The 25,551-nt window shown below is 43.2% G+C and overlaps 1 protein-coding gene across 2 annotated transcripts in view; it reads right to left on the reverse strand.

The window, feature by feature from the left end:
• Positions 1–16,259: 16,259 nt before the first annotated feature.
• Positions 16,260–25,551, reverse strand: part of SHLD1 (shieldin complex subunit 1) — a 72,989-nt gene continuing 63,697 nt past the window's right edge. For both annotated transcript variants that reach the window (XM_075864526.1, XM_075864525.1), the window contains exon 3: positions 16,260–17,415. In XM_075864526.1, the coding sequence (XP_075720641.1) occupies positions 16,949–17,415 (467 nt within the window). In that variant the 3' untranslated portion in view covers positions 16,260–16,948. The remainder of the gene's footprint in view (positions 17,416–25,551) is intronic.

Below are 25,551 nucleotides of genomic sequence, written 5' to 3' on the forward strand. Positions count from 1 at the left end.
CTTGCCTGTGATTCTGTCCTGTTTCCTGGCTCTGCTGTTCCTGCTTGTACTATTGACCTCTGCTTCAATTTGACCCCTGCTTCAATTTGACCCTGGCTTTACTGACTACTCTCCTGCTCTGCATTTGGTACCTCGTACACTCCTGGTTTGACTCGGCTGATTCACTACTCTGTTGCTCACGGTGTTGCCGTGGGCAACTGCTCCATTTCCCTTAGCTTCTGTGTACCCTCGTCTGTTTGTCTGTCGTGCACTTATTGAGCGTAGGGACCGGCGCCCAGTTGTATGCCGTCGCCTAGGACGGGCCGTGCAAGTAGGCAGGGACTGAGTGGCGGGTAGATTAGGGCTCACCTGTCTGTCTCCCTACCCAGAAATTACACATGTATTGAGAGCTCCATTGACCTTATGTTGTGGGTTCACAGCAACAGCTTCCAAATGCAAATGCCACACCTGGAATGAACTCCAGACCTTTTACCTGCTTAATTGATGATGGATTAATGAGGAAATAGCCCATGCAACCCATTAAATAGCTTTTGCGATAATTGTCCAATTACCTTTGGTCCCTTGATAAAGAGGCAGCTACATATTAAAGAGCTGTAATTCCTAAAACCTTCCTCAAATTAGGATGTGAGTCTGCACATTAGGCCAATATTAATTATATAACTGTATATTCAATATGTTTTGGTAAACAGCTAAAATGACAAAACTTATGTCACTGTCCAAATAATTCTGGCCCTAACTGTATGTACAGAGCTTTGTTCTGGTGCTGTATGTAGGTACTGAGCTTAGTTCTAATGCTGTATATATGTATTGAGTTTGGTTGTGGTGCTGTATATATGTACTGAGCTTTGTTCTGGTGCTGTATTTATGTCGTAATCTTGGCTCTGGAGCTGTATTTATGTACTGAGTTTTGTTCTGGTGCTGTATTTATGTTCTGAGCTTTGTTCTGGTGCTGTATTTATGTACTGAGCTTTGTTCTGGTGCTGCATATATGTACTGAGCTTTGTTCTGGTGCTGTATTTATGTATTAAGCTTGGTTCTGTGCTGTATTTATGTACTGAACTTGGTTCTAGTACTATATTTATGTAATAAGCTTAGTTCTTGTGCTGTATATATGTACTGAGTTTGGTTCTGGAGCTGTATTTATGTAATGGGTTTTGTTCTGGTGCTGTATTTATGTACTGAGCTTGGTTCTGGTGCTGTATTTATGTACTCAGCCTTGTTCTGGTGCTATATATATATGTACTAAGCCTAGTTTTGGTTCTATATATATATATATATACATATATATATATACATATATATATATATATATATATATATATATATATATATATATATATATATATATATATATATATATATATACATATATACACACTACCGTTAAATTTTTTTGGGTCACCCAGACAATTTTGTGTTTTCCATGAAAACTCACACTTATATTTATCAAATGAGTTGCAAAATGACTAGAAAATATAGTCAAGACATTGACAAGGTTAGAAATAATGATTTTTATTTGAAATTTCACCCCATGCTTCCAGAAGCCCCTCCCACAAGTTGGATTGGCTTGATGGGCTCTTCTTGCGTACCATACGGTCAAACTGTTCCCACAACAGCTCTATGGGGTTGAGATGTGGTGACTGCGCTGGCTACTCCATTACAGATAGAATACCAGCTGCCTGCTTCTTCCCTAAATAGTTCTTGCATAATTTGGAGGTGTGCTTTGGGTCATTGTCCTGTTGTAGGATGAAATTGGCTCCAATCAAGCGCTGTCCACAGGGTATGGCATGGCATTGCCTTCCTTATTCAAAATCCCTTTTACCTTGTACAAATCTCCCACTTTACCAGCACCAAAGCAACCCCAGACCATCACATTACCTCCACCATGCTTGACATATGGCGTCAGGCACTCTTCCAGCATTTTTTCAGTTGTTCTGCGTCTCACAAATGTTCTTCTGTGTGATCCAAACACCTCAAATTTCGATTCGTCTGTCCATAACACTTTTTTCCAATCTTTCTCTGTCCAATGTCTGTGTGCTTTTGCCCATATTAATCTTTTCCTTTTATTAGCCAGTCTCAGATATGGCTTTTTTTTTGCCACTCTGCCCTGAAGGCCAGCATCCCGGAGTCGCCTCTTCATTGTAGACGTTGACACTGGTGTTTTGCGGGTACTATTTAATGAAGCTGCCAGTTGAGGACCTGTGAGGCGTCTATTTCTCAAACTAGAGACTCTAATGTACTTGTCTTGTTGCTCAGTTGTGCAGCGGGGCATCCCACTTCTCTTTCTACTCTGGTTAGAGCCTGTGTGTGCTGTCCTCTGAAGGGAGTAGTACACACCGTTGTAGGAAATCTTCAGTTTCTTGGCAATTTCTCGCATGGAATAGCCTTCATTTCTAAGAACAAGAATAGACTGTTGAGTTTCACATGAAAGCTCACTTTTTCTAGCCATTTTGAGAGTTTAATCGAACCCACAAATGTAATGCTCCAGATTCTCAACTAGCTCAAAGGAAGGTCAGTTTTATAGCTCCTCTAAACAGCAAAACTGTTTACAGCGGTGCTAACATAATTGCACAAAGGTTTTTAAGTGTTTTCTAATCATCCATTAGCCTTCTAACACAGTTAGCAAACACAATGTACCATTAGAACACTGGAGTGATGGTTGCTGGAAATGGGCCTCTATACACCTATGTAGATATTGCATTAAAAACCAGACGTTTGCAGCTAGAATAGTCATTTAGCACATTAACAATGTATAGAGTGTATTTCTGATTAATTTAATGTTATCTTCATTGAAAAAGCTGTGCTTTTCTTTCAAAAATAAGGAAATTTCTAAGTGACCCTAAACTTTTGAACGGTAGTGTAATTTATGCAGTAATTTATTTTCACCCCCAAACTGCACAGGAAAAAAATACTATTTCTCCCGCATAAAACAAGGCCTCATATAGCCACATCAATGAAAAAAAAAAAAAAGATATGAATGCTGGCTCTCTCTAGCAGCCCCATAGAAAGTGAATAGAGTGGTAGCCAAGCATGCGCAGTCTCACCCCATTGACATTGGGCACTCTGGAATCCCTTTCTTGGAATCAATGGGAGTCCCAGCGGCCGGACCGCCACCAAGTTGATACTTATGCCCTAGCCTGTGTATAAAACACACAGTGCATCGCAACTTGCTGCGTTTGGTGCTGTTTAGCCACATACTGGTTAGAGTGCACACGTTGACCCATCCACTGCCGAAAGTGGCAACAATGGGAATGTCAGCATCAGAACTGGACCCTGGAGCAATGGAAGAAGGTGGCCTGGCCTGATGAATCATGTTTTCTTTTACATCATGTGGACATCTGCGTGCGTTGCTTACCTGGGACAAAAATGGCACCATAATGCACTTTGGGAAGGTCAGCCAGTGTGCCAGATCAGTGACATATTTAGAAGAATATGTATTTTTTTTTATTCTAGGAGGAAATGCTCTTTAAAAGGAACACTTCAGGCAAAACTGATACACTGTATCAGAGTGAAGGGCCCAACACATTAAAGAATCCTTGTGTCATGCCACCCACCCCTCAGGCCCTGCATTTGGCATAATACAGTCAGCCTTGACCAGATTATTCAGTTAAAATTAATATTAAGCTCTTCTAGGAACAGTTGAATCGATTGTAGAACCTATTGGGTACTGGAACTATGCAAGTGTTACATTCTATCTACAGCGTTGCAGAGTATGTTAAGTAGCACGTATCTCCATGCAGGGCCGGCGGAAGCACCCGGCAAACCCGGGCAAGTGCCGAGGCCCACTAGCCTTGGGGGGGGCCCACTCGGCCGCCGGGTGCTGATGCTTCCGTGAAGGTTCCTGCAGGAGTGGAATCCCCGACCGGACTCTTGCCAGGGATTCTGCTTCTAGAGCGAGCCCCTGTCTAGGAGGCGGTGTAACTACCGTTGTAGCAGCCATAGCGGCTGCCATAGGGCCCGCGGCATGTGGGGACGCGTGCCGTGCTGCCCGCCTGCCATCACCCCCCATTCCCAGTGGCCCCGCTAGCAGGTGCTACGGCTACTGCAGCAGTAGCGACGCCACATTCAATAGTATTTGCATTCTTAGGACGCCGATTCTATTGAACGCTATGGAAGAGCAGGGAGGTATCTCCCCTCTCTGCCATTTACTAAACTGCAGACTCCCAGGCAGAGTTCTAGTAGCTAATAACGTTCTGCCCGGGACTCCGGCTCTGGGGAACTCCCAGACATCACTATCCATATATGGACGGTGATGTCAGGAGGAGAGAAAGAGTCCCAGGCAGAGCGCTAGAAGCGGCTCTGCTCCGGGACTCCGTCTCTGGGGAAGCCCCAGACATCACTGTCCATGTATGGATAGTGATGTCAGGAAGGTAGAAGGAGTCCCAGGCAAAGCGCTAGAAGCGGCTCTGCTCCGGGACTCCATCTCTGGGGAAGCCCCTCGCATCATTGTCCATATATGGACAGTGAAGTCAGGAACAGAGCAGTAGTCCCAGGCAGAGTGCTAGTAGTGCTCTGCCCGGGACTACTTATCTGGGGTTGCCCCTGACAACACTGTCTATATATGGACAGTGACGTCAGGGGCTTCTCCTGAAGCGGAATCCTTAGCCAGAGCATCAGCAATGCTCTGGCTGGGAATTCCACTCCCACAGCGCCACCTCCAGGGAGGGGGGTTGTGTGGCACTACCTGGGAGGGCTGTGTGGCACTATCTGGGAGGGGGGCTGTGTGGCACTATCTGCAGAAAGCACTAAAGTTATGAGGGTACAAACTGGGGGCCTAACTTCTATATGGGGGCATAAACAGGGCCTAACGTATATATGAGGGCACAAAGTGACGTTTAATGCCATTTTACTGCCGCCGTGAGTTCCCCCGCAATGGAGACTACTAAGTCTATGTCGCCCAAGGGGCCACATAAACCTGGAGCCGGCCCTGTCCCCATGTATTGCAGATGTTAAATCTGAAGAGCAAGTTAGGCACATTAAGCCTATAACCTATCACCTCCCTCTAAAGATTATTCAGAGTGTTTCAAAATCCCTAAAGTTCACTTTAAGTTTTCTGTATGCTACCAGGTTCTATGTTGAATTTATGACATCATTTCTTTGATTTCTTGTGGAAAGAGAGGAGTAAAGCCCCATGCACACGACCGTAAAAAACCTCAGTTTTTTCGGACCGCAATTGCGGGCCGCAAAAATAGACCCATTCACTTTCATTGAACGCGGATACCTTTCCGTAGCGCTACGGATGGGTGTCCGTGCCGTAGAACAGTGCTGGGAATTATGGAGCATGTCCTATTTTTCGTATTTTACGGACCGTGCTCCTATACTTTGTATGGGAGCACGGCCCGAAAATGCGGGTGGCAGTCGGCGGCCGTGATTGCGGGCACGGTCGTGTGCATGGGGCCTAAAGCCTCATGCACGCGACCGTAGCCATGTGCACGGCCGTGATTTTTGGGTCGGCCGGCTGCGGGCTGTCAGCCGCGAGCCGCACGCAAATGAGCCCGGACCGCTGAAAGAGTTACCGCCGATCAGTGCAGCCCATTAACTCTTTCAGCAACCTGGACAGTACCATGCTCGGCGCTCAGAAACGGAAACACGGAGTGCACACGGGAGTGCACACGGCCACTAAACCGAGCACACGGATCCGTCAAAAACGGCAGTGAAAACGGTGTCGGAAGTGTGCACGAGGCCTAATTCCCGGCACAATTCTGCGGAACGGGCACTCATCCGTAGCAATACGGAAAGGTGTCTGCGTTCAATGGAAGTGAATGGTGTTTTTTATTTATTTTTCAAGCCTTTCTGTTTCTACTTTGTCTACAAACCTATAAAATGTTATCATAGTTTGGTAAAGGTGTGCCAACGTATTTCCGTGCTCTCATTCCTGATGAAACAGGGGTAACCTGCGAAACGTTGATCTCCTGGTTCTATTTATTGTTTTTTTTATTTATTTCACATCTTTTGACTAAAACTTTTAATGTTTATCCTGCTCATTTTAAATTAAAAAAAAGAAAAAGTAACTTTTTGACCCAAAATTGAGGCCAGGTCTGTAACTTTTTAACGGACATACAAAGCCCGACTGATCTAAACGATCACTTTACCAGCACGACAGCACGACTACAACAGGACTATTTACAGACCGCAGACGGGGTGGACAATCTAAGGTCCAACAACTGTGGATCACATTTCACCTCATGTGAGTGCAGCATTTCTATACTGCACCTTTAAAACCTATATACACTACACAATGGCTCAGGCTCTCTTTGCCTAATATAAGGTTTTAGCTGGGTAGTAATCTCAGACATCGATGGGATGCGATTATGTATCCACTTGTTTAGTAGACTTCTCTTAGCTATTAATAAAGTGATGTAAGTCAATGCAGGTAATTTCGCTCTATCTTGAGCTGTCTGGCCTTGAGGGGCAACTGAGTTGAAGATAAGCAGTAAAGGGTCTAATTAGAGTGGCGCCATCCACATCCTATATAAGATAATACCTTTTTCTAAGGCTTTGTGATGTGTCGGGACTCTATTCATGGGTTCCGTCTGAGCTTTCTGTCAGGGGAACCCATGAACGGAACACTAACTAAAACAAATGCAAACCATAGGTTTCCGTTTGCATCACCATTGATTTCAATGGTGACGGATCCAGTGCAAATGGTTTCCGTTTATCACCACTGTTTAAGGGTTCTGACGTTTTGACGGAACGAATAGCGCAGTCGACTACGGTATTGATCCCATCAAAATGACGGAATCCTTAAACAACGTTGACAAACGGAAACCATTTGCACCGGATCTGTCACCATTTAAATGGTGTTGCAAACGGAAACCTATGGTTTCTGTTCGTTTTAGTCAGGGTTCCATTCATGGGTTCCCCTGATGGAAAGTTCCGATGGAACCCACGTATGGAGCCCCGACGCAGATGTGAACGAAGCCTAAAAGGATTGTGCTTGGGGACATAACCAGATGCCATTATAGAGATCTGAGCCAGATTGTTGTTAGTTTGGGCAAGATGTCAGTCTATTGGGGTTGTGTGCTGTATTTGGGATATTAAAGGCATATATTGCTCTATTTTTCTTTCATAATGTGTTTCCGCAGCAACATCCATCTCTCCAGTATACGAGGGACAATGTCTACGTACACAACTATGTCCCAATATTACAAATGACTAGGAGCTCCCAGTATTCCAACTTCTATTCTTTAAGGTTATATTTTTCTTTATTTTCTTTGATAATCCAGAGTTTTTTATTGTATAATGTTTGAGAGAAAATAATGTATTATATGGATTATTAAATACTTTTGTAAAAGCATACACAAACCCCTGACTTGCATCGTCATCTCCCTGCAGCTGGCAGTTTCTCAGAGACGGGGTGCTCTAAGGAGACAACTTATATTGCAAGGTTATCTCAGCTCACATCTTTCACGGATAACTCTTTAATGCATTGTAAGCTGGCAGTATATGCGAAGTACAGTGAATTGCTATTCACAATCACGAGGCTTTCAAATGAAACATGAATAACCAGAGATAGTAATAAAGAAAATAGGGGTCTGGATGGACATCATATTGGGATCAGGGCAGGAGCAAGGTTCATGAGAGCCATTGTCATATAATAACTTACGCTTGGTATAAGGCACAAGCAGAAGGTACAGAGAGAAAAGTCATATCCGGGCATCGGTACATGTGGGAGACCAAGGGGCCCTTTGCCACCAGTAAAAAAGACACCAGTATTATAAATTGAACATGGTGGGGAGGGGGCCATGTTACAGATTTTTTATTGGGGACCAGGAGCTTCAAGTTATGCCTGGGCACAAGTTTCCACGACCACACATTTTAGTCCTTTCTTCTGCATTTTCTGCTGTGAGTGTCTCCGGTTAAACTAAATGAGCCTGTAAAAATTTTTTCTTTTTTTTATTCAGATTGCTCCTCCTAGTGGTGGCTTTGCCCTGCAATAATTAACTATTTAGCAAATCCGCACATACAGGGGGTCCGAATACAAAACAGCATTAAAGGAGTCACGTAAATTGAAGCACTCATTTAGGTAATAACAGGGGCAGTAATATTTATTTTCTATACGAAATTCTACAGAACCCCTTATTAATTAATATGTTCACCAAAGAACAGTAGAGGCAATTACATTATATGGCATAGCAACACTTCAATATACGGTGCAGACTCTGGGGAAATAACGCCTCCAGGAAACCAACTGCCCAGTCGGAAATAGTGGTGTACTTATGATATTTTCAAGAAAGTCTCTGTTCGAGACAAATGTATATTTGTTTTGAGAATAGGAAACTTACCACATATTTGAAGATGCTGTAAAGTTTAAAAAAAACAACAACCTATAGCAGCTTCCCACATATGTTGCTTAGAGATACACCTTGTTGTTTTGTTTTTTTTTTGCTCAAAGGGTACCTGTCGTTTAATTTGACTTTTCAGGATAGGCTACCATGTGTGTGTACATGAGGAGCAGCACTATTTCTGCCCATTATATGACTTTGATTTAGCAATTTTCCCCTTTGCATGCTACAGTATATCTGTAGTTTGCATTTCTCTCTGAGCTGGGGGTGGAGACTGGCAGCCATACACTACACACAGTACGAAGAGGAGAATATGCTCCATAACCTTCTCTCTCACTCAGAAACAGCCCCAGGATCATGCAGGACATATATAGAGAAGTACAGAGCTGTACTGATGTGAATAAAGTGCTTTGGTTGTGATAGAAAGTTTCTATGTCTTTTGTTCTGCTCTTATCTCCTGCACTTCCTGCTTACTCTTCCCCACTCCCCTCTCCATAGACTTCCATAGTCATGTGTATGTATGTGAGCTGAGATTGTTGAAATGACAGTGCCTATTTAATCATTTATCATTATTCTTTCAAATTTCCAAAATGGTGGTCGGCATTATGTTCAGTTATATACTGTAGCATGTCAATGATCTCTTCAAGAAAGAAACCTAAAGAATACGTCATTGGCACTTATTATAGAGACAGGGCATTCACATGTAATGTGGGAAAACGTGTGCTTACCATGACACGGTCATAGCGGCTACCTGCAGCTACCATTAGGGGGCGCTTACTGCATACTGATCTATATGGCTCCCATTGAATACTAAACGATCTGTATAAATCCATATGCAGTTCATGCCCCTAGTGGTGGCTGCATTCAACCAGAATTATATGATCTATCATAAGAAAAACAGAGCTCCCCTATACAGATAAATAACTAAATGAATCACAGGATTTTGGAGTGAACAGAATAGTAAAAATTAGCTTTTAAAAAGATGTAGTACATTCACCGTGGCTCACATAGGGGAGTAGACTCATTTTTTTATTTTGCTATGGAGCTCTCGGATTTAAGTGGACGTCCCTGCTTAGGTCCAAGATTTTGTTAAGCCAGCCTTTAACATGTTGAAGGTTTTCCTACGGTTTGGTTGTAATGATTTTTGATTTCTTCATCTTCATACGGTTTATTGGTAATGAGAAAAGAGATGAGGTAAGGACTTCAGACTTGTCATCGTGGCACTGCTGCTCAGTATTCTGTGGCACGCACCAGCTTTAATATATTAATTCAATAAGTAGAGATTAGGGTGCATCAACATGGCAGTATTTTTGGGCCATATTTTCGTGCCTAAAATGGTATTGGTAAAAACATGGACCATAAAAACAGACATATAAAGGGACATTTATAATTGGGCACATAGTAAACTGCTGCATGATCCATATGAATTCAGAACCAATGCCAGGCCTGCTTGGCTGCTATCGTTTAAATTATATTCTGCGTTGCAAAAACTGGATGCCTATGGACTGCATGCATTCTGTCAAACATGTATTTCACATTTAGATTACAATAATTGATCTAGTAACACTATATATACACCGTGTTCCAAATTGTTATGCACATTGGATTTAAGTGTCATAAACATTTAATTATTCGTTTTTCAATTAAACTCATGGATGGTATTGTGCCTTAGGGCTCTTTGGATCATTGCAATCAATCTCAGACACCTGTGATAATTAGTTTGACAGGTGTGCCCAATCAAAGGAAAACTACTTAAGAAGGACATTCCACATTATTAAGCAGGCCACAGATTTCAAGCAATATGGGAAAGAAAAAGGTTCTCTCTGCTGCCGAAAAGCGTGAAATAGTGCAATACCTTGGACAAGGTATGGAAACATTGGATATTTCAAGAAAACGTAAGCGTGATCATCGTACTGTGAAAAGATTTGTGGCTGATTCAGAGCACAGACGGGTTCGTTCAGATAAAGGCATAATGAGGAAGGTTTCTGCGAGACAAATTAATAGGATTAGGAGAGCAGCTGCTAAAATGCCATTGCAAAGCAGCAAACAGGTATTTGAAGCCGCTGGTGCCTCTGGAGTCCCGCGAACCTCAAGGTGTAGGATCCTCCAGAGGTTTGCAAGTGTGCATAAAGCTATTATTCGGCCACCCCTAAACAATGCTCACAAGCAGAAACGGTTGCAGTGGGCTCAGAAATACATGAAGACTAATTTTCAAACCGTGTTGTTTACTGATGAGTGCCGTGCAACCCTGGATGGTCCAGATGGATGGAGTAGTGGATGGTTGGTGAATGGCCACCATGTCCCAACAAGGCTGCGACGTCAGCAAGGAGGTGGCGGAGTCATGTTTTGGGCTGGAATCATGGGGAGAGAGCTGGTAGGCCCCTTTAGGGTCCCTGACAGTGTGAAAATGACCTCTGCAAAGTACGTAGCGTTTATGACTGACCACTTTCTTCCGTGGTACAAAAAGAAGAACTGTGTCTTCCGTAGCAAAATTATCTTCATGCATGACAATGCACCATCTCATGCTGCAAAGAATACCTCTGTGTCATTTGCTGCTATGGGCATAAAAGGAGAGAAACTCATGGTGTGGCCCCCATGTTCCCCTGACCTCAAAGCTATTGAGAACCTTTGGAGCATCCTCAAGCAAAATATCTATGAAGGTGGGAGGCAGTTCACATCAAAACAGAAGCTCTGGGAGGCTATTCTGACATCCTGCAAAGATATTCAAGCAGAAACTGTCCAAATACTCACAAATTCAATGGATGCAAGAATTGTGAAGGTGATATCAAAGAAAGGGTCCTATGTTAACATGTAACTTGGCCTGTTAATTTTTTTTTGATTGAAAGAGCTTTTGATTTCTGTAAATATGACCTCCTGATGCTGCAAATTCAACAAATTACCATTTTAGTTCTCTTTACAACCTTTAAAAGGTTTTGATCTCTGTTGTGCATAATAATTTGAAACAGTGCATTTTGAGTTTTTTACTTCTAAAAAAAAATCTGTTATCATTAGGAGATTTGCTCAATAAAATTTGCATTATACTCCAACGGTTGATGCCTTGAAGATTATACTGACTGTCATTTGCATTGACTATTTAGGAAAATCAGAGAAAAATAACATTTGCATAATAATTTGGAACGCGGTGTAGATGTAGCAGAGCTAAAGTCCGTATTTTGGCAACTGTATAACTCAGCAGGTTTAGCTGTAGTTCTATGGAACGTAATGTGCCAATGACAAACTCTGCTCTGCTACATTTCTAATAAAAAGCATCTAAGCAAGAGGTTTGTCATTTTAACATAAACTGCTTTTTTTTTTATTTATACAAAAGGCTCATAAACCACCTAAAATGATTTGCTGAAGAACATCTTTGCAAAATACTGTGCAAATGAAATACAGCGGGTGCCTGCCAAGAGCACTGTAATTCTGGCAGCTCCATCAGTGCATTAATATAATCCTCCTATATTGTTTACAGTGCGTTTTCACTTATACTGTATAATGGTTTAGTGCGCTATTTTTATAAGGTGTCTTGTGATGTGACGGGGGAGGGGGTGTTAGTCACACAGTCTAACAAATGAAAATTACTTTGGTAAAATACATTTTCTTGATGGCAGGAGCAGGTCCATTAATCATTTAGGGAAACCTGTGTGTTTCCATCTGTTGTCAGTCAGCTGAGTCATACAGAGCTTCAATCATCTGCCACAGACAGAGCCATTCCTTTTCCTTCAACCTGATGACAACACATATTGGCCTTTTGTTGCCGGTGTGGATAAAATGACAGCAAAAGCTTCTTATAATCGCACCGGATGGAAAGTCTATATGAATACAATACAAATAGCATTGTATGACTGAGTAAAAAGAAAGACTGAGTAGAAGAGCTCTACATGTGGTACATCCAGACAGCTGCATAGAGTGCGGATTCTCATAATTGGCAGCCTTACTATTGCTCGGTCTATATACGGCATAGAACCTCACTAATCACTTAGTTCCATGTTAAGTGGCTGTATTTTTAGTTACTAATTAAACCTTGTAATAATCGATGGCTATGAGGCTGAATTATGCCGGATTGTTTCTAAAATAAGGCAGACTTATTGGCTCAACAAAATAGTCTAAAGGAAAATCTAAAGGGAAATTCTGAAGATTTCTTCTCTAAAGATTAGGGCAGTGGTCTCCAACCTGTGGCTCTCCAGCTGTTGTGAAAATACATCTATTAGCATTCCCTAACAGATGAAGGATGTGCAGTAATGCTGGTCTGAGGCGTACGTAGGGGTGGGTCCAGTTGCCCAGAGATCCTCCTGTGACCAGGGTCAGATTATCATTGAGAAGATAGTTTGATCTTGGGAGAGAGATCACACAGCAAAACCTGGTCTGATACTCTCCGCAGCTGATTGGACAGTGTCAGACCGCTAACTCTCACGCCCCCTGCCCTTTCCATGTCCAAGAACACTCCACTGACTGTACAGGGTCTAATTAAAATATCGGGCGCCAATAATAACGGCATCGATATCTCCAGAACGGCGAAGACTAGACAGGTAATTCAAAGTGCCACAGGGTCTGTGCAGCACCGCTTATACATAGCTGCCAACCGTCCCGAATCCGGCGGGACACTCCCGGAATCTCACCGCTGTCTTAAAAATGTCCCGCTGGGCACCGCGGTGCCCCGGGCACAACTCGGAGGTAGAGAAGAGAGGGGGCGCAGAGCAGCTAACGCTGATGATAGGGGCCCTGAACGCTGGACTAGCATCAGCGATCAGCGTCAGGAGGTCTTGCAGTGGCGTTCTGACTGGGGTCGATTCCGGCCCGAGAGTGGTCCAGTCCAGTCACCTGACCTGTCATCTGACCTCATCGGTCAGGTGACTGGACTGGACATCTGACCTCCTGCCTTCTCCTAACAGTGAGTGACGTCAGGCAGAGCGGAGAGTGGTAGCAGTAGGCTACCTCTACAGCTCTGGCAGCAGATTGGCACAAAGTACAAGGGGGAGGTTATGTGGCACTATGTACAAGGGGGAGGGGGGATTGTGTGGCACTATGTACAACAGGGGAGGGGGGTTGTGTGGCACTATGTACAAGGGGAGAGGGGGTTGTGTTCCACCATTTACAAGGGGGGCTTTGTGTGGCGCTATCTACACAGGGTGTGTGTGGCGCTATTTACAAGCGGGGCTGTCTGTGGCACTATCTACAAGGGGGGCTGTGTGCGGCTATCTACACAGGGTGTGTGTGGCGCTATTTACAAGGGGGGCTGTCTGTGGCACTATCTACAAGGGGGGCTGTGTGGGGCTATTTACAAGGGGGGCTGTGTGGCACTATTTACAAGGGGGGCTGTGTGGTGCTATTTACAAGGGGGGTTGTGTGGAGCTATCTACAGGGGGCTGTGTGGCGCTATTTACATGGGGGGCTGGGTGTGGAGCGACCTACAGGGGGGCTGTGTCTGGCGCTATCTACACACAGCCCCCCTTGTAAATATTACTAACTTTATTTTTTTGTTTTGCAGGTTCCGCTGGACTTTTTGGACTACGTCGTAGATTCGTTGGACTACGTCGATGATCTACGTTTTTTTTCAATAAGAAAATATTCATAAGAAAATATTTTTTATTGAAATAAAAACTCCCCCACACAATCCTCGCTAACCATTTTATTTAAACAAAAACCGTAGAACATCGCAGCAGTCCAACGAATCTACGACATAGCCCAAACAGTCTAGCGGAACCTGCAAAAAAAAAATTAAGTTAGTAATATGAAGAATAAAAAAACTTCTCACCTCCAGCGACTTCTGTCTTCTTCCCTGCGCGGCAATAGAAACTAGACATCAATGAAAAATAATCCCCCTACTTGTAACTCTGCTACCTGTCAGCTGAAACGTCATCCACCACAGGGAAAAATGTTTCCCCATCATGTCTGATTCCTGGGTGTTTCTTTGTGGTACTCCGCCATGGGGAAACATTTTTCCCTCTGGCAGATGATTTTTCCCATGATCGGTAGCAGAGTTACACAACTAAAAAAACAATTCCCCATCATGTAACTCTGCTACCTGTCAATTGAAAAGTCATCCACCACAGGGTCTCCCTCTTGACTTTCATTGTCCTCAGCCTTTTGGTTTGTCCTGCAGCTGCCGCCGTGATGAGCAAATGTTATACTCAAGTTAGGAGCAGTAACACAAAGACGATATAACTGGATCGATAAAATTGGTGATATCAATATTTAGTTTTTTTTGTAAATCTAGAAATCCGCTTTGAGAATATGATCTTGTTATTTGAAGAAGGATCTGGCCGTGATTTCATGTGCTTATGCGGGATATTGGGCGTGGCTTAAAAATGTCCCTCTTTTCCGAATTCAAAAGTTGGGAGGTATGCTTGTAACATGGCGTATTCAGCTGCACATGTCTGGTTTAGTGAATGGTTCTCTTTAAAGTATTTTTTTTACATGCCTTTTAAGTGGCACTTTTTAAATTATGACGACTTGTACAGTCGTTTTTTCTGCAGGCTTTTTGTAGCCATGTCCCTATGGAGAAAAATGTCTAGAAAAAAAAATCTGAATACCATCAGCAAGGTCTGTTTATTAAGAATGCCACGGACCCCAAATAGGCAACAAAACCAAATGTGTATGTAGACACTCATATTTTACTTTAGACTCCCAACAAACATCTGACTACAGCGTTCTATCCTCCCTCCCAAAAAACAAAAACATAGAAATACTACTAAACTAAAACACTGATGGCATGATGTCAATTAATAATGCCGATCCTATGAGAAATTGCTATTAAAAAAATAAATAAAAAATAAAAAATGCATGGCACACACACATTTTGAGAGGGGTCGTGCTAACCTGCTGGTGGTGTACTAGGAGCGCAACGTCTTGAAGCGTTTCTCGATGTTGTCAAACTACAGCCTGGAATCTGTTCTTGAACCGCATGAGCCCATTGATAGGGAAAATGGATAAAACGAGGACATTCGGATAGTGTTCCTTGCGCTATTCTTCGTAATTGGTGATTTTAAATATTTGTAAAATATTTTTCATTGTATAGTAAGCGGTCTTAAATGCTACAACCCAATTGACAAACTCCTTTGGGGGATGGAAAATAAGTAAATGTCATGGTTCTGTTCCTGTACATGAGCCCCGCTGGTCATTTGGCCCCGAGTTTGCATGTCAGCAGGTGATAAGAATAAACTGTCATACGTGTGTAAATGAAGAATAATACGATTTCTGACCATTATATGACTTTACATTTTTCCCTTCTGCAGCCTCTCTAGTTCTTAGTTTTCACTGAGCTACTGGGTGAAGGCGAACTGCTATAATGTCTGCCATACACAGCACATATAGAGAAGAGAACATCCTGCTCTCCTAGAACACCCGCAGAAGCCATAGTCTTAGGATTTGTTCACACGGAGTGTTTTCAGGCGAATTTCGGGGCGTTTACGCCTTGAAATACACCAGAAAAAAACTGAAGCAGAACGCCTCCAAACATCTGCCCATTGATTTCAATAAGAAATACGGCGTTCTGTTCCGACAGGGCGGTTTTTTACGCCTCGTTTTCAAAAAACGCCACGTAAAAAAAAGACGCCCATGAAAAAGAAGTGCATTTCACTACTTGGGACGTTTTTGGAGTTTTTATCATTGACTATAGAAAAACAGCTCCAAAAACGTCCATAAAAAACGCTGCGAAAATAGCGAGTGGCTTAAAAAACGTATGAAAATCAGGAGCTGTTTTTGATTTTGTGTGTGCACATACCCTTATGGAGGACATTATACTGCAGTAATTAGCAGTGTAGCTGTGAATACAGTACTGGGGTGAGATAGAACACTTACTAGCAGCTGCAGCAGTGTTAGGGTAATGTTCACACGATTAACAAAATACGTCTAAAAATACGGAGCTGTTTTCAAGGGAAAACAGCTCCTGATTTTCAGAAGTTTTTTTAGCAACTCGCGTTTTTCGCTGCGTTTTTTACGGCCGTTTTTGGAGCTGTTTACAATAGAGTCTATGAGAAAACGACTCCAAAAACGTCCCAAGAAGTGTCCTGCACTTCTTTGACGCGGGCGTAATTTTACGCGCCGTCTCTTGCCAGCGACACGTAAAATTACACCTAGTCTGCACAGAACATCGTAAAACCCATTGCAAGCAATGGGCAGATGTTTGCAGACGTATTGGAGCTGTCTTTTCAGGCGTAATTAGAGGCGTAAAACGCCTCCATTACGACTGAAAAGAGGTTGTATGCACATACCCTTACTGTGTGTCTCTCTGCATCTGCTCCCTCCTCCCTCAGCTGTAACCTGATTCTTCAGTGAGCTGATAATTCACTGCTAAACTCACAATGAGTTGAGTGAATGATCAGTGCAGGAGGGGGAGGTGCCTGATAAGTGGAGAAAGGGGCATATTTCTCTTATAAGATATATTTCAAAGTTGTTTATATTGACTTGTACTATTGATTTATGCAAAGTTTGTTAAAAGTTTAGTAAACATATAAGGAAGATTTATACAGCCATGTTCATGGTTCCAAGTCTATATATTTCTTGTGAAAAAGGCAAACCTAAGCTTTAGACACATCATCCTCACCTCTACACTATTGATTATAGCAGAGGATGCACATTTAAGACCCCTTCAATACATATGAATAAATGTACAAAAAATTATATAGAATTAAAACAGGATATTTAATAAACAATTTAAATGGTTAGTTGTGGGGCTTTTTTTGGTCCATGATGAATGTAACCACATCTTTAGAAAGTCCGGGTACAGGTTCCACATTCTTGGTCTCTTCTCGAGAGAAGAGGTCGTTGCCGGAACAGTTCTGTAATATTTTCTCCCCCTCTTGATTTAACACAATCTTGCCCAATTGAAAGCTCCGTAAAGCGTACAAATGCTTCTTCTTGCTCAAGTCTGATATTTTCTCTGAAAGTTGGTGAGACAAAGTATAATTTTTTCCTCTCCAAGAGCTTTGTTCATAAAATGTATCCAAGCTCTCACGTATCTGTGCATCATTGAGGCTTTGTGTTGTCTTCAGTCGGTGTAAAGGGTTCAAGGTAGCAGCACTTTGCTGTGTAACTATAAATGAGTCACTACTTTGTGGCATAATTTGAGGTTTTTCCTTTTCTTCCAACTGCTGTTCCTTATTTTCCTCACAAGAACTTTTTATGGAACCTGCAGGAGGAAACAAATAAAACATTTGTTTACTGATCAAGGCTACTGGGTTGGTCTAAAATACTCAACCATGTAGTTTTGTTTGCGTTATCACTAGATGCCTTTGGGGAGTGCGACCTGTGTGGCCGCACAGGACGCATCACTAATATACTTAGAAGGGGCGCTGCCGACAGCACGCTGCAGAGCAGCAGTGCAAGAGAGCAGACTGTCAGGGAGAATAATAGAAAAGTGCCAGTTAGTCTCTCTGACAACCTGTTCTGTGTGTGCTGCCGCTCTACCTGTGCTCCCCTCTGATGGTCCCTTTTTCGGGCTGTGACTCCCCACCTCCCTTATGCTTCTCCAGGTTGAGAACCAAGCCCTCTCATGCATGACCTTCCCCCAGCGCCCCATGGCACCACACTCTCTGACCCTGACCCGCACTGTTAAATGAGCAGAGCAAAAGATGGGAGTAAAGCTTAACGGAAGTATTAATTTTATTACTTTATTAAGGGCTTACTTAAGGCACTGTTACTATGTGGGGGGCACTAAGGAGAACTATTAATTTGTAGAGGGTACTAAGAAGGCACTTTACTAATTAGGTGGTACTATTACCATGTGGAGGGCACTTCTAAGTAGGGGGGAACTATTACTGTGTAGGGGTAGTAAGGTGGCATTAATAAATGTAGAAACCGTAAAAGGCACTATTACTGTGTAAGAGAAGTAAGGGAGCATTATTACTGTGAAAGTCAGCTAAGGGGCCACTATTACTGTGTGAGGCCCAACGTTGGGCACATTACTTCCGAAATAATGGTTTCATAGTGCCCCAGAGGGTAATAGTTTCCCACTCAGCAAAGTATTTGGGGGCTCTAAACTAGACAGCATGTACAGTAATGTGGGCACCTGGGGTAGCAGTAGGCACAGTAATGGGGGAAGCAGCAAGGTGGTACTGTTAAAGGGGAGGCAGGACAAGACATTTGTGTAGAGGCTGAAGAATAGGTGGAAAGGGTATGAAGAAGTGAGGAGCCAAAGATGTCTGGGCAGCAAAGTCTGGTGGTCTCAGGCTCTGACATAATAGCCCCCATATGTCCATTTGAAGACAATCCCTTGCCACTACGGTCTATTTCTTATTGGTTAATTCGCAAACAGCATTTCACACACAAGATATATCCATAAAGACTAAAATGTTAATAAAAAGGTAATAATGCAATTAAAAGGGGACATGCACATTTTCTTTACAGATGGAGGATAGGCCCTTAAATAATTCCCTCTGCTGGGCCCAAGAAACCCCAGTTTGTGGGAGAAGATAACTGTATTCACCAAAAAGTCTTGAGAAGCTCGCTTGTTTACTTATTACATGACAGCTGTATGAGTGCGTGTATGTATGAAATACACATCTATTTGGTAAAGAGAATTATATTAGTGACCGCAATCTACATTCAGTGCAACAGAACATAATTTAACAATAAATAAATAAATATATATATATACACAAGTTCTGCAATATTTAAGAAAAGGCCAACTGAAAGGCCCTCAAGGAATGGCATATTCTCAAGGTGCAGCAGCCTTCCCCAGGTAATGATCAGTTATGAGTGCTCCTCTATGCCGAGTCTCCTTCCCAACCATACCAAATGGAAGAGCTACTCTGTTTTATCCTGTTATGGAGGCACAATTTGAGCTTTCCGAACCTTAAAAATTGTGATGCGTGTATGTTACATTTTCCTTATTTTTTTATTTTTTTTATGTCTATGGTATGTGTTCCCGCCATATGTATTTTGCCAGAAACTGTCCAAACCCATACCACCCAACTTTCAACTGCTGCCAAGAGGAATATCTCCTCCCCTTTTAACATTTTACAGTTGAGCCACGCCTTTGACCCTGTGCAATCCTCACCCATTCACAGCCAGTTTAGTCCACACAGTATAATACTGTCCTCATAGTGGCCCCACACAGTATCATGGACTCATAGTGCCGCCTCACATAATATAATGCCTCCATAGTGGCCTGACAGTAGGATGCTCTCATAGTAGCCCCCACACACTATAATGCCCCCATAGTGCCCCCACACACCCAGTATAATGCCCAATAGTGCCCCCCACACAGTGTAATGCCCCCATAGTAGCCCCCCACCCAGTATAATTCCCAAATAGTGGCCCCCAAACAGTACAATGCCCCAATAGTGGCCCAGCATACAGTATCCTGTCCCCTCAGTGCCTCCCCACACACAGTATTATGGCCCAATAGTGGTCCCCCACACTCCGTATAATGCCCCCATAGTGCCTAATAAAAATATTAAAATACTCACTTAGCATGGACCAGGGAAGACCTGAGGGATCTCCTCCATTTGCTGTGGGAACCGGGGCTATGTGTGGTTCAGCATAGAAAGGTTTAATGACGTCACTGCATCGCACCTGTCTGCGCAAAGACGTTCACGGCTGGCGTTACACAGTAAATGTTGGAGCCGGGAGCGGATGGCTCCCTGCTCCACCATTGAATTCAACTGTATCTACGTCCTGAGCAAATGCAGTTGAATCCAGGACCACAAGCTTCAGCGGGACACTGACCGGAATCCCGTACTGTCCTGCTGGATCCAGGAGGGTTGGGAGAAATGCAGACCTTATTTTAGCTAAATAAAATATATGGATGTTAGACCAGCCACAAATATAGCTTCTTTTTTTTTTTTTTTTAAATAAAAAAAGAAAGTCCTACAACAGGTAAAGAGATAGATACAAGATCCAATCTTTTTAGAATACATTATCTTCCTTAACTGCACAGCTTGAATCATATCAGATAGCCAAAATTATATAGTCATGTAAACATCTGCTTCATTATTGACGGCCCGTGCTTGTTTATCACTGCATTCAGTCAAAAAACTTCTCAGTATGTGCAAATTACAGGGAGCTGAATAAGGATAAAACACACATTATAGCAGATGGAAACACAAAGTGTAACTGCCAATTAAAATGATTTGGTTAAGTCACAGTTTTTCCTTTCAGCTTTAAAAATATGCAATATCTCAACTTTAAATAAGAAGACTATGAAAAAAAAAGAAAACTGCATGACATGCAAGCAATTTTCAGTGGATCAAAAGCCTGTGTCAGTCCCACATACATTATTGATCCTTTTTAAGCCAGTTCCGGTGTAGTCTTATTATTTAGAGTAGCAATAATACTGGAAGAACGAAATAAAAGTAGAACTATAGTTTACACAGGTTTTTTTACGCCAATTTTGATGCAAAAACTGCATTGGAATCCGCGGCAATAAAATGGGAAAATTGCCTCCCTTTGATTTCAATAGGAGGCGGAGGTGGTTTTTTCCTACTGTCCCGGGGTATGTCCCGCTGTCAACTGCATCTGCATCCTCAGGACGCAGATACAGTTGATCTCAACGCTGAAGCAGGGAACCATCAGCTTCCTGCTTCAGAATTCGTTCAGAGCGGAGGAGCAGAGGGAGCTCCTCCGCTCGCTTTAAGCGATGTGCTCGGGAAGCTCTTGATGTCCCTGTCCATATATGGACTGTGACGTCAGTGGCTACTGATTAAGCGGAATCCCTGTTGTTGATGATCTGGCCAGGGATTCCACCCCTAGAGGAAACCCCTGAAGTCACTGTCCATATATGGACATTGATGTCAGGGGCTCCTCTTGGAGCTGAATCCCCGGCCAGAGTCGGCAACAGGGATTCTGCTCAAGGAGTAGCCACTGATGTCACTGTCCATATATGGACAGTGACATCAGGGCTTCCCTCTAGAAGCAGAATCCCCGGCCTATGCTCTGGCTAGGGATTCCGCTCCTAGAGGTTGGCAGAGGGGGGTGTAGCACTATCCACATGGTCACTGTGGCACTATATAGGGGCACTATCTACATGGGCACTGTGGCACTATCTACAAGGGCACTGGCACATTATATGTGGGTACCGGCACCAGGGGCGGCTTTGGGACATTCTACGGTATAATGGCAGCTAGGGAGGCATTATGCTGTATGGGGCAGCTATGTGGTGATTATGCTGTATGGGGCAGCTATGTGAGCATTATGCTGTATGGGGGCAGCTATGTGGGCATTATGTTGTATGGGGGCAGCTATGGGGAATTATACTATATGGGGGCATCTGTGTGGGCAATATACTGTATGGGAGCATTATACTGTATGAGGTCCCCACAGCTGCCTTATGCTGTATGGGAGAATTTGTTTGGGCATTATACTGCATGGGACATCTGTGTGGGGATTATACTGTATGGGGGCATCTGTGTTGGCTTTATATTGTATGGGTGCATCTATGGGGGCATTATAATTTATGGTGGCAGCTAGAGGGCATTATACTGTCTGGGGGCAGCTATTTGGCATTGTACTGTTTGGGAGGCACTATGGGTGCATGATACTGTGTGGGCTGAACCGGGTGTGTATGGGTGGGGATTGGGAGGGATTAGATGTGTGACTTAAAAGAAAAAAAATTGCCGCTGCGCAATTTGGACAGTGACTTTAGGGACTCCTCCAGCAGAGGAATCCCCGGCCCATGCTTCGGCAGTGAGTGTGGGTGTAGCTCTGTCAACAGGGTGGGGTGTGTGGTGCGCTATCTACAGTGGGGAATAAACTATCTACCACCAACGATCCAGCAGCGCGAGAAAGGGACTTCGCTCCTTCTCTCCTCCCGAGGGAGCTTTGGTGCTGCGCGGGCCTCCGATGATAGCCTCAGGGGCCGCATGCGTGTTTGAGACCCCTGCTATAATACAGTCATATACGCTACACAGCAGATACTCCTAATTTCTACACTGTGCTCGTGTCTACGTGTTTTAAGTGACCATTCTGAACAAGGCCGAAATGTCAAATTACAATTACTTGATTGGCTGGAAAACAATTCAATAAAAGTACAGGATAACAGAAGTGCAGAAGGTTTGGTTTAGATGTATGTGGATTTTAGATCCTATTCCAGAACCCAATTATATGTACTGTTCCCCTATTTTGGAGGCACAAACTTCATTTCTGCATTGGCAGTATGGCAATTAATGGTCAGAAATGTGTCTACTGACTAATACAGTCTCCAGAAAGAGAAGGAGTACTGCCGCTTCTCCTGAGACCAGGGAGTGGTAGGGGAGCTACAAAACCCTATCTGTCTGTATACACTCTTCCCTCCCCAATTGTTTTTCAAAAGTACATAGAGTAGTAACTTGCTAAGGCATAGACAGCAGCATGTCTAGTGTTTAAAGGCATTGTCCGGGCACGGACAACTGATGACCTATCCACAGGATCATAAGTATATGATCGATGGGGGTCACCTGCACCAATCAGCAGCTCTGGCTGCCTCTGGGCGCTGGATGTTATGCAGGGTATGAAGTGTTCGGAGCTGGAAGCAGATGGCACCATACACTGATTGCAGCCATGCTGCAGAACTGCAACTCTGCTCCTATTCACTTGAATGGGAACAGAGCTGCAGTACTGCAGCTCGGCTGCTATTCTGTGACCGGAGCCATCTGTTTCCGGCATGGACATCCAGTGCCTGGAGCAGCTGATCAGTGTGGGGTCTGGGTGTCAGACCCCGACGTTCATACACTGATGACCAAACCCCTTTAATGCCAATGAAACTAACTGCTGTATTATAACTAGCAAAGCAGAGGAAGGTGCAAGAGCACCCTGGCTGCTATGGGAACAGACGACGACTCTGGCTGTTGTATACAGATTTATATTTATTTATATCTCTCTCCAAGTAAACTTACAGCAGCAAAATACATATAGTTATAGTGAGTAAACTTATCTGTAACGTCTTCTCAGTGTTGTTGTTCTGCCTTATATAGGCGTACAGCAGTACAATAGGGCTGTATTCTGCCAAGAAATCCCCCCTCCCTGTAATGATAATGAGATGACTCTGCTGATTGTGCCCCAGTCTACACAGCTGAAAAGTGAGCTGTAGAATAAAGGAAATGTCAACCAATTGTGTGTGCTACTGTGGCTAGTGTGAAAACTGGAATATCGTACATTATATAATTTATTCATCACCATGAGTGAAATACTGAACAAGTCATTATACTATTTCTCATGTGTGAAGTATCTATACAAAATTTCACCTGTATTGAAATGGTTTACCATCATGGACTCCTTAGGAGGTGCCTTGTTACTCCTGTTTCTAAATGAAAAATTAAAATGTCAGGGCTGTCAGTTGGCACACATATAATTCCTTAATAAATATGGTGCAAAGGAGTAAAAACTCCGATGATAGCCTCAGGGGCCGCATGCGTGTTTGAGACCCCTGCTATAATACAGTCATGTACGCTACACAGCAGATACTCCTAATTTCTACACTGTGCTCGTGTCTACGTGTTTTAAGTGACCATTCTGAACAAGGCCGAAATGTCAAATGACAATTACTTGATTGGCTGGAAAACAATTCAATAAAAGTACAGGATAACAGAAGTGCAGAAGGTTTGGTTTAGATGTATGTGGATTTTAGATCCTATTCCAGAACCCAATTATATGTACTGTTCCCCTATTTTGGAGGCACAAACTTCATTTCTGCATTGGCAGTATGGCAATTAATGGTCAGAAATGTGTCTACTGACTAATACAGTCTCCAGAAAGAGAAGGAGTACTGCCGCTTCTCCTGAGACCAGGGAGTGGTAGGGGAGCTACAAAACCCTATCTGTCTGTATACACTCTTCCCTCCCCAATTGTTTTTCAAAAGTACATAGAGTAGTAACTTGCTAAGGCATAGACAGCAGCATGTCTAGTGTTTAAAGGCATTGTCCGGGCACGGACAACTGATGACCTATCCACAGGATCATAAGTATATGATCGATGGGGGTCACCTGCACCAATCAGCAGCTCTGGCTGCCTCTGGGCGCTGGATGTTATGCAGGGTATGAAGTGTTCGGAGCTGGAAGCAGATGGCACCATACACTGATTGCAGCCATGCTGCAGAACTGCAACTCTGCTCCTATTCACTTGAATGGGAACAGAGCTGCAGTACTGCAGCTCGGCTGCTATTCTGTGACCGGAGCCATCTGTTTCCGGCATGGACATCCAGTGCCTGGAGCAGCTGATCAGTGTGGGGTCTGGGTGTCAGACCCCGACGTTCATACACTGATGACCAAACCCCTTTAATGCCAATGAAACTAACTGCTGTATTATAACTAGCAAAGCAGAGGAAGGTGCAAGAGCACCCTGGCTGCTATGGGAACAGACGACGACTCTGGCTGTTGTATACAGATTTATATTTATTTATATCTCTCTCCAAGTAAACTTACAGCAGCAAAATACATATAGTTATAGTGAGTAAACTTATCTGTAACGTCTTCTCAGTGTTGTTGTTCTGCCTTATATAGGCGTACAGCAGTACAATAGGGCTGTATTCTGCCAAGAAATCCCCCCTCCCTGTAATGATAATGAGATGACTCTGCTGATTGTGCCCCAGTCTACACAGCTGAAAAGTGAGCTGTAGAATAAAGTAAATGTCAACCAATTGTGTGTGCTACTGTGGCTAGTGTGAAAACTGGAATATCGTACATTATATAATTTATTCATCACCATGAGTGAAATACTGAACAAGTCATTATACTATTTCTCATGTGTGAAGTATCTATACAAAATTTCACCTGTATTGAAATGGTTTACCATCATGGACTCCTTAGGAGGTGCCTTGTTACTCCTGTTTCTAAATGAAAAATTAAAATGTCAGGGCTGTCAGTTGGCACACATATAATTCCTTAATAAATATGGTGCAAAGGAGTAAAAACTTTTCTACAATACTAATGCCATTGTATATTGTTAGATGTAGTAGTTTACAAAACCAGCTATGAAAGACCTCTATTTCCAACGTTAGTAACTCCCAAACTCTCCTGGGGAACCACTACTGTTCCACAGTACATTTGGTTGGGGAACACTGTCCAAAGTAGACAACATATTAGGTATTTGTTCCTTAGGTGTCCCATGGAGGAGTTAACACTGAGAATGCATATTCCATCTTGTTCAATGTGAGCATCATACATAAATAAGGTCAGGCTAAGGTTTCATGCACATGATTGTTATTTAATTAGAAACATTAACGTCTTAGACACCATCCTGAATTGTGCAAATGTCATGTTTAATTAAGGAGCTGGTATTGGATTTGCAGCTGGCGACCTATGCAAATAAATTTCAGCACAATGAAGCAGCAATGAAGAAAAAGCTCTGCAGA

The sequence above is a fragment of the Rhinoderma darwinii genome, chromosome 4 (assembly GCF_050947455.1).
Source record: "Rhinoderma darwinii isolate aRhiDar2 chromosome 4, aRhiDar2.hap1, whole genome shotgun sequence".
In the NCBI taxonomy this organism is placed as follows: Eukaryota; Metazoa; Chordata; class Amphibia; order Anura; family Rhinodermatidae; genus Rhinoderma; species Rhinoderma darwinii.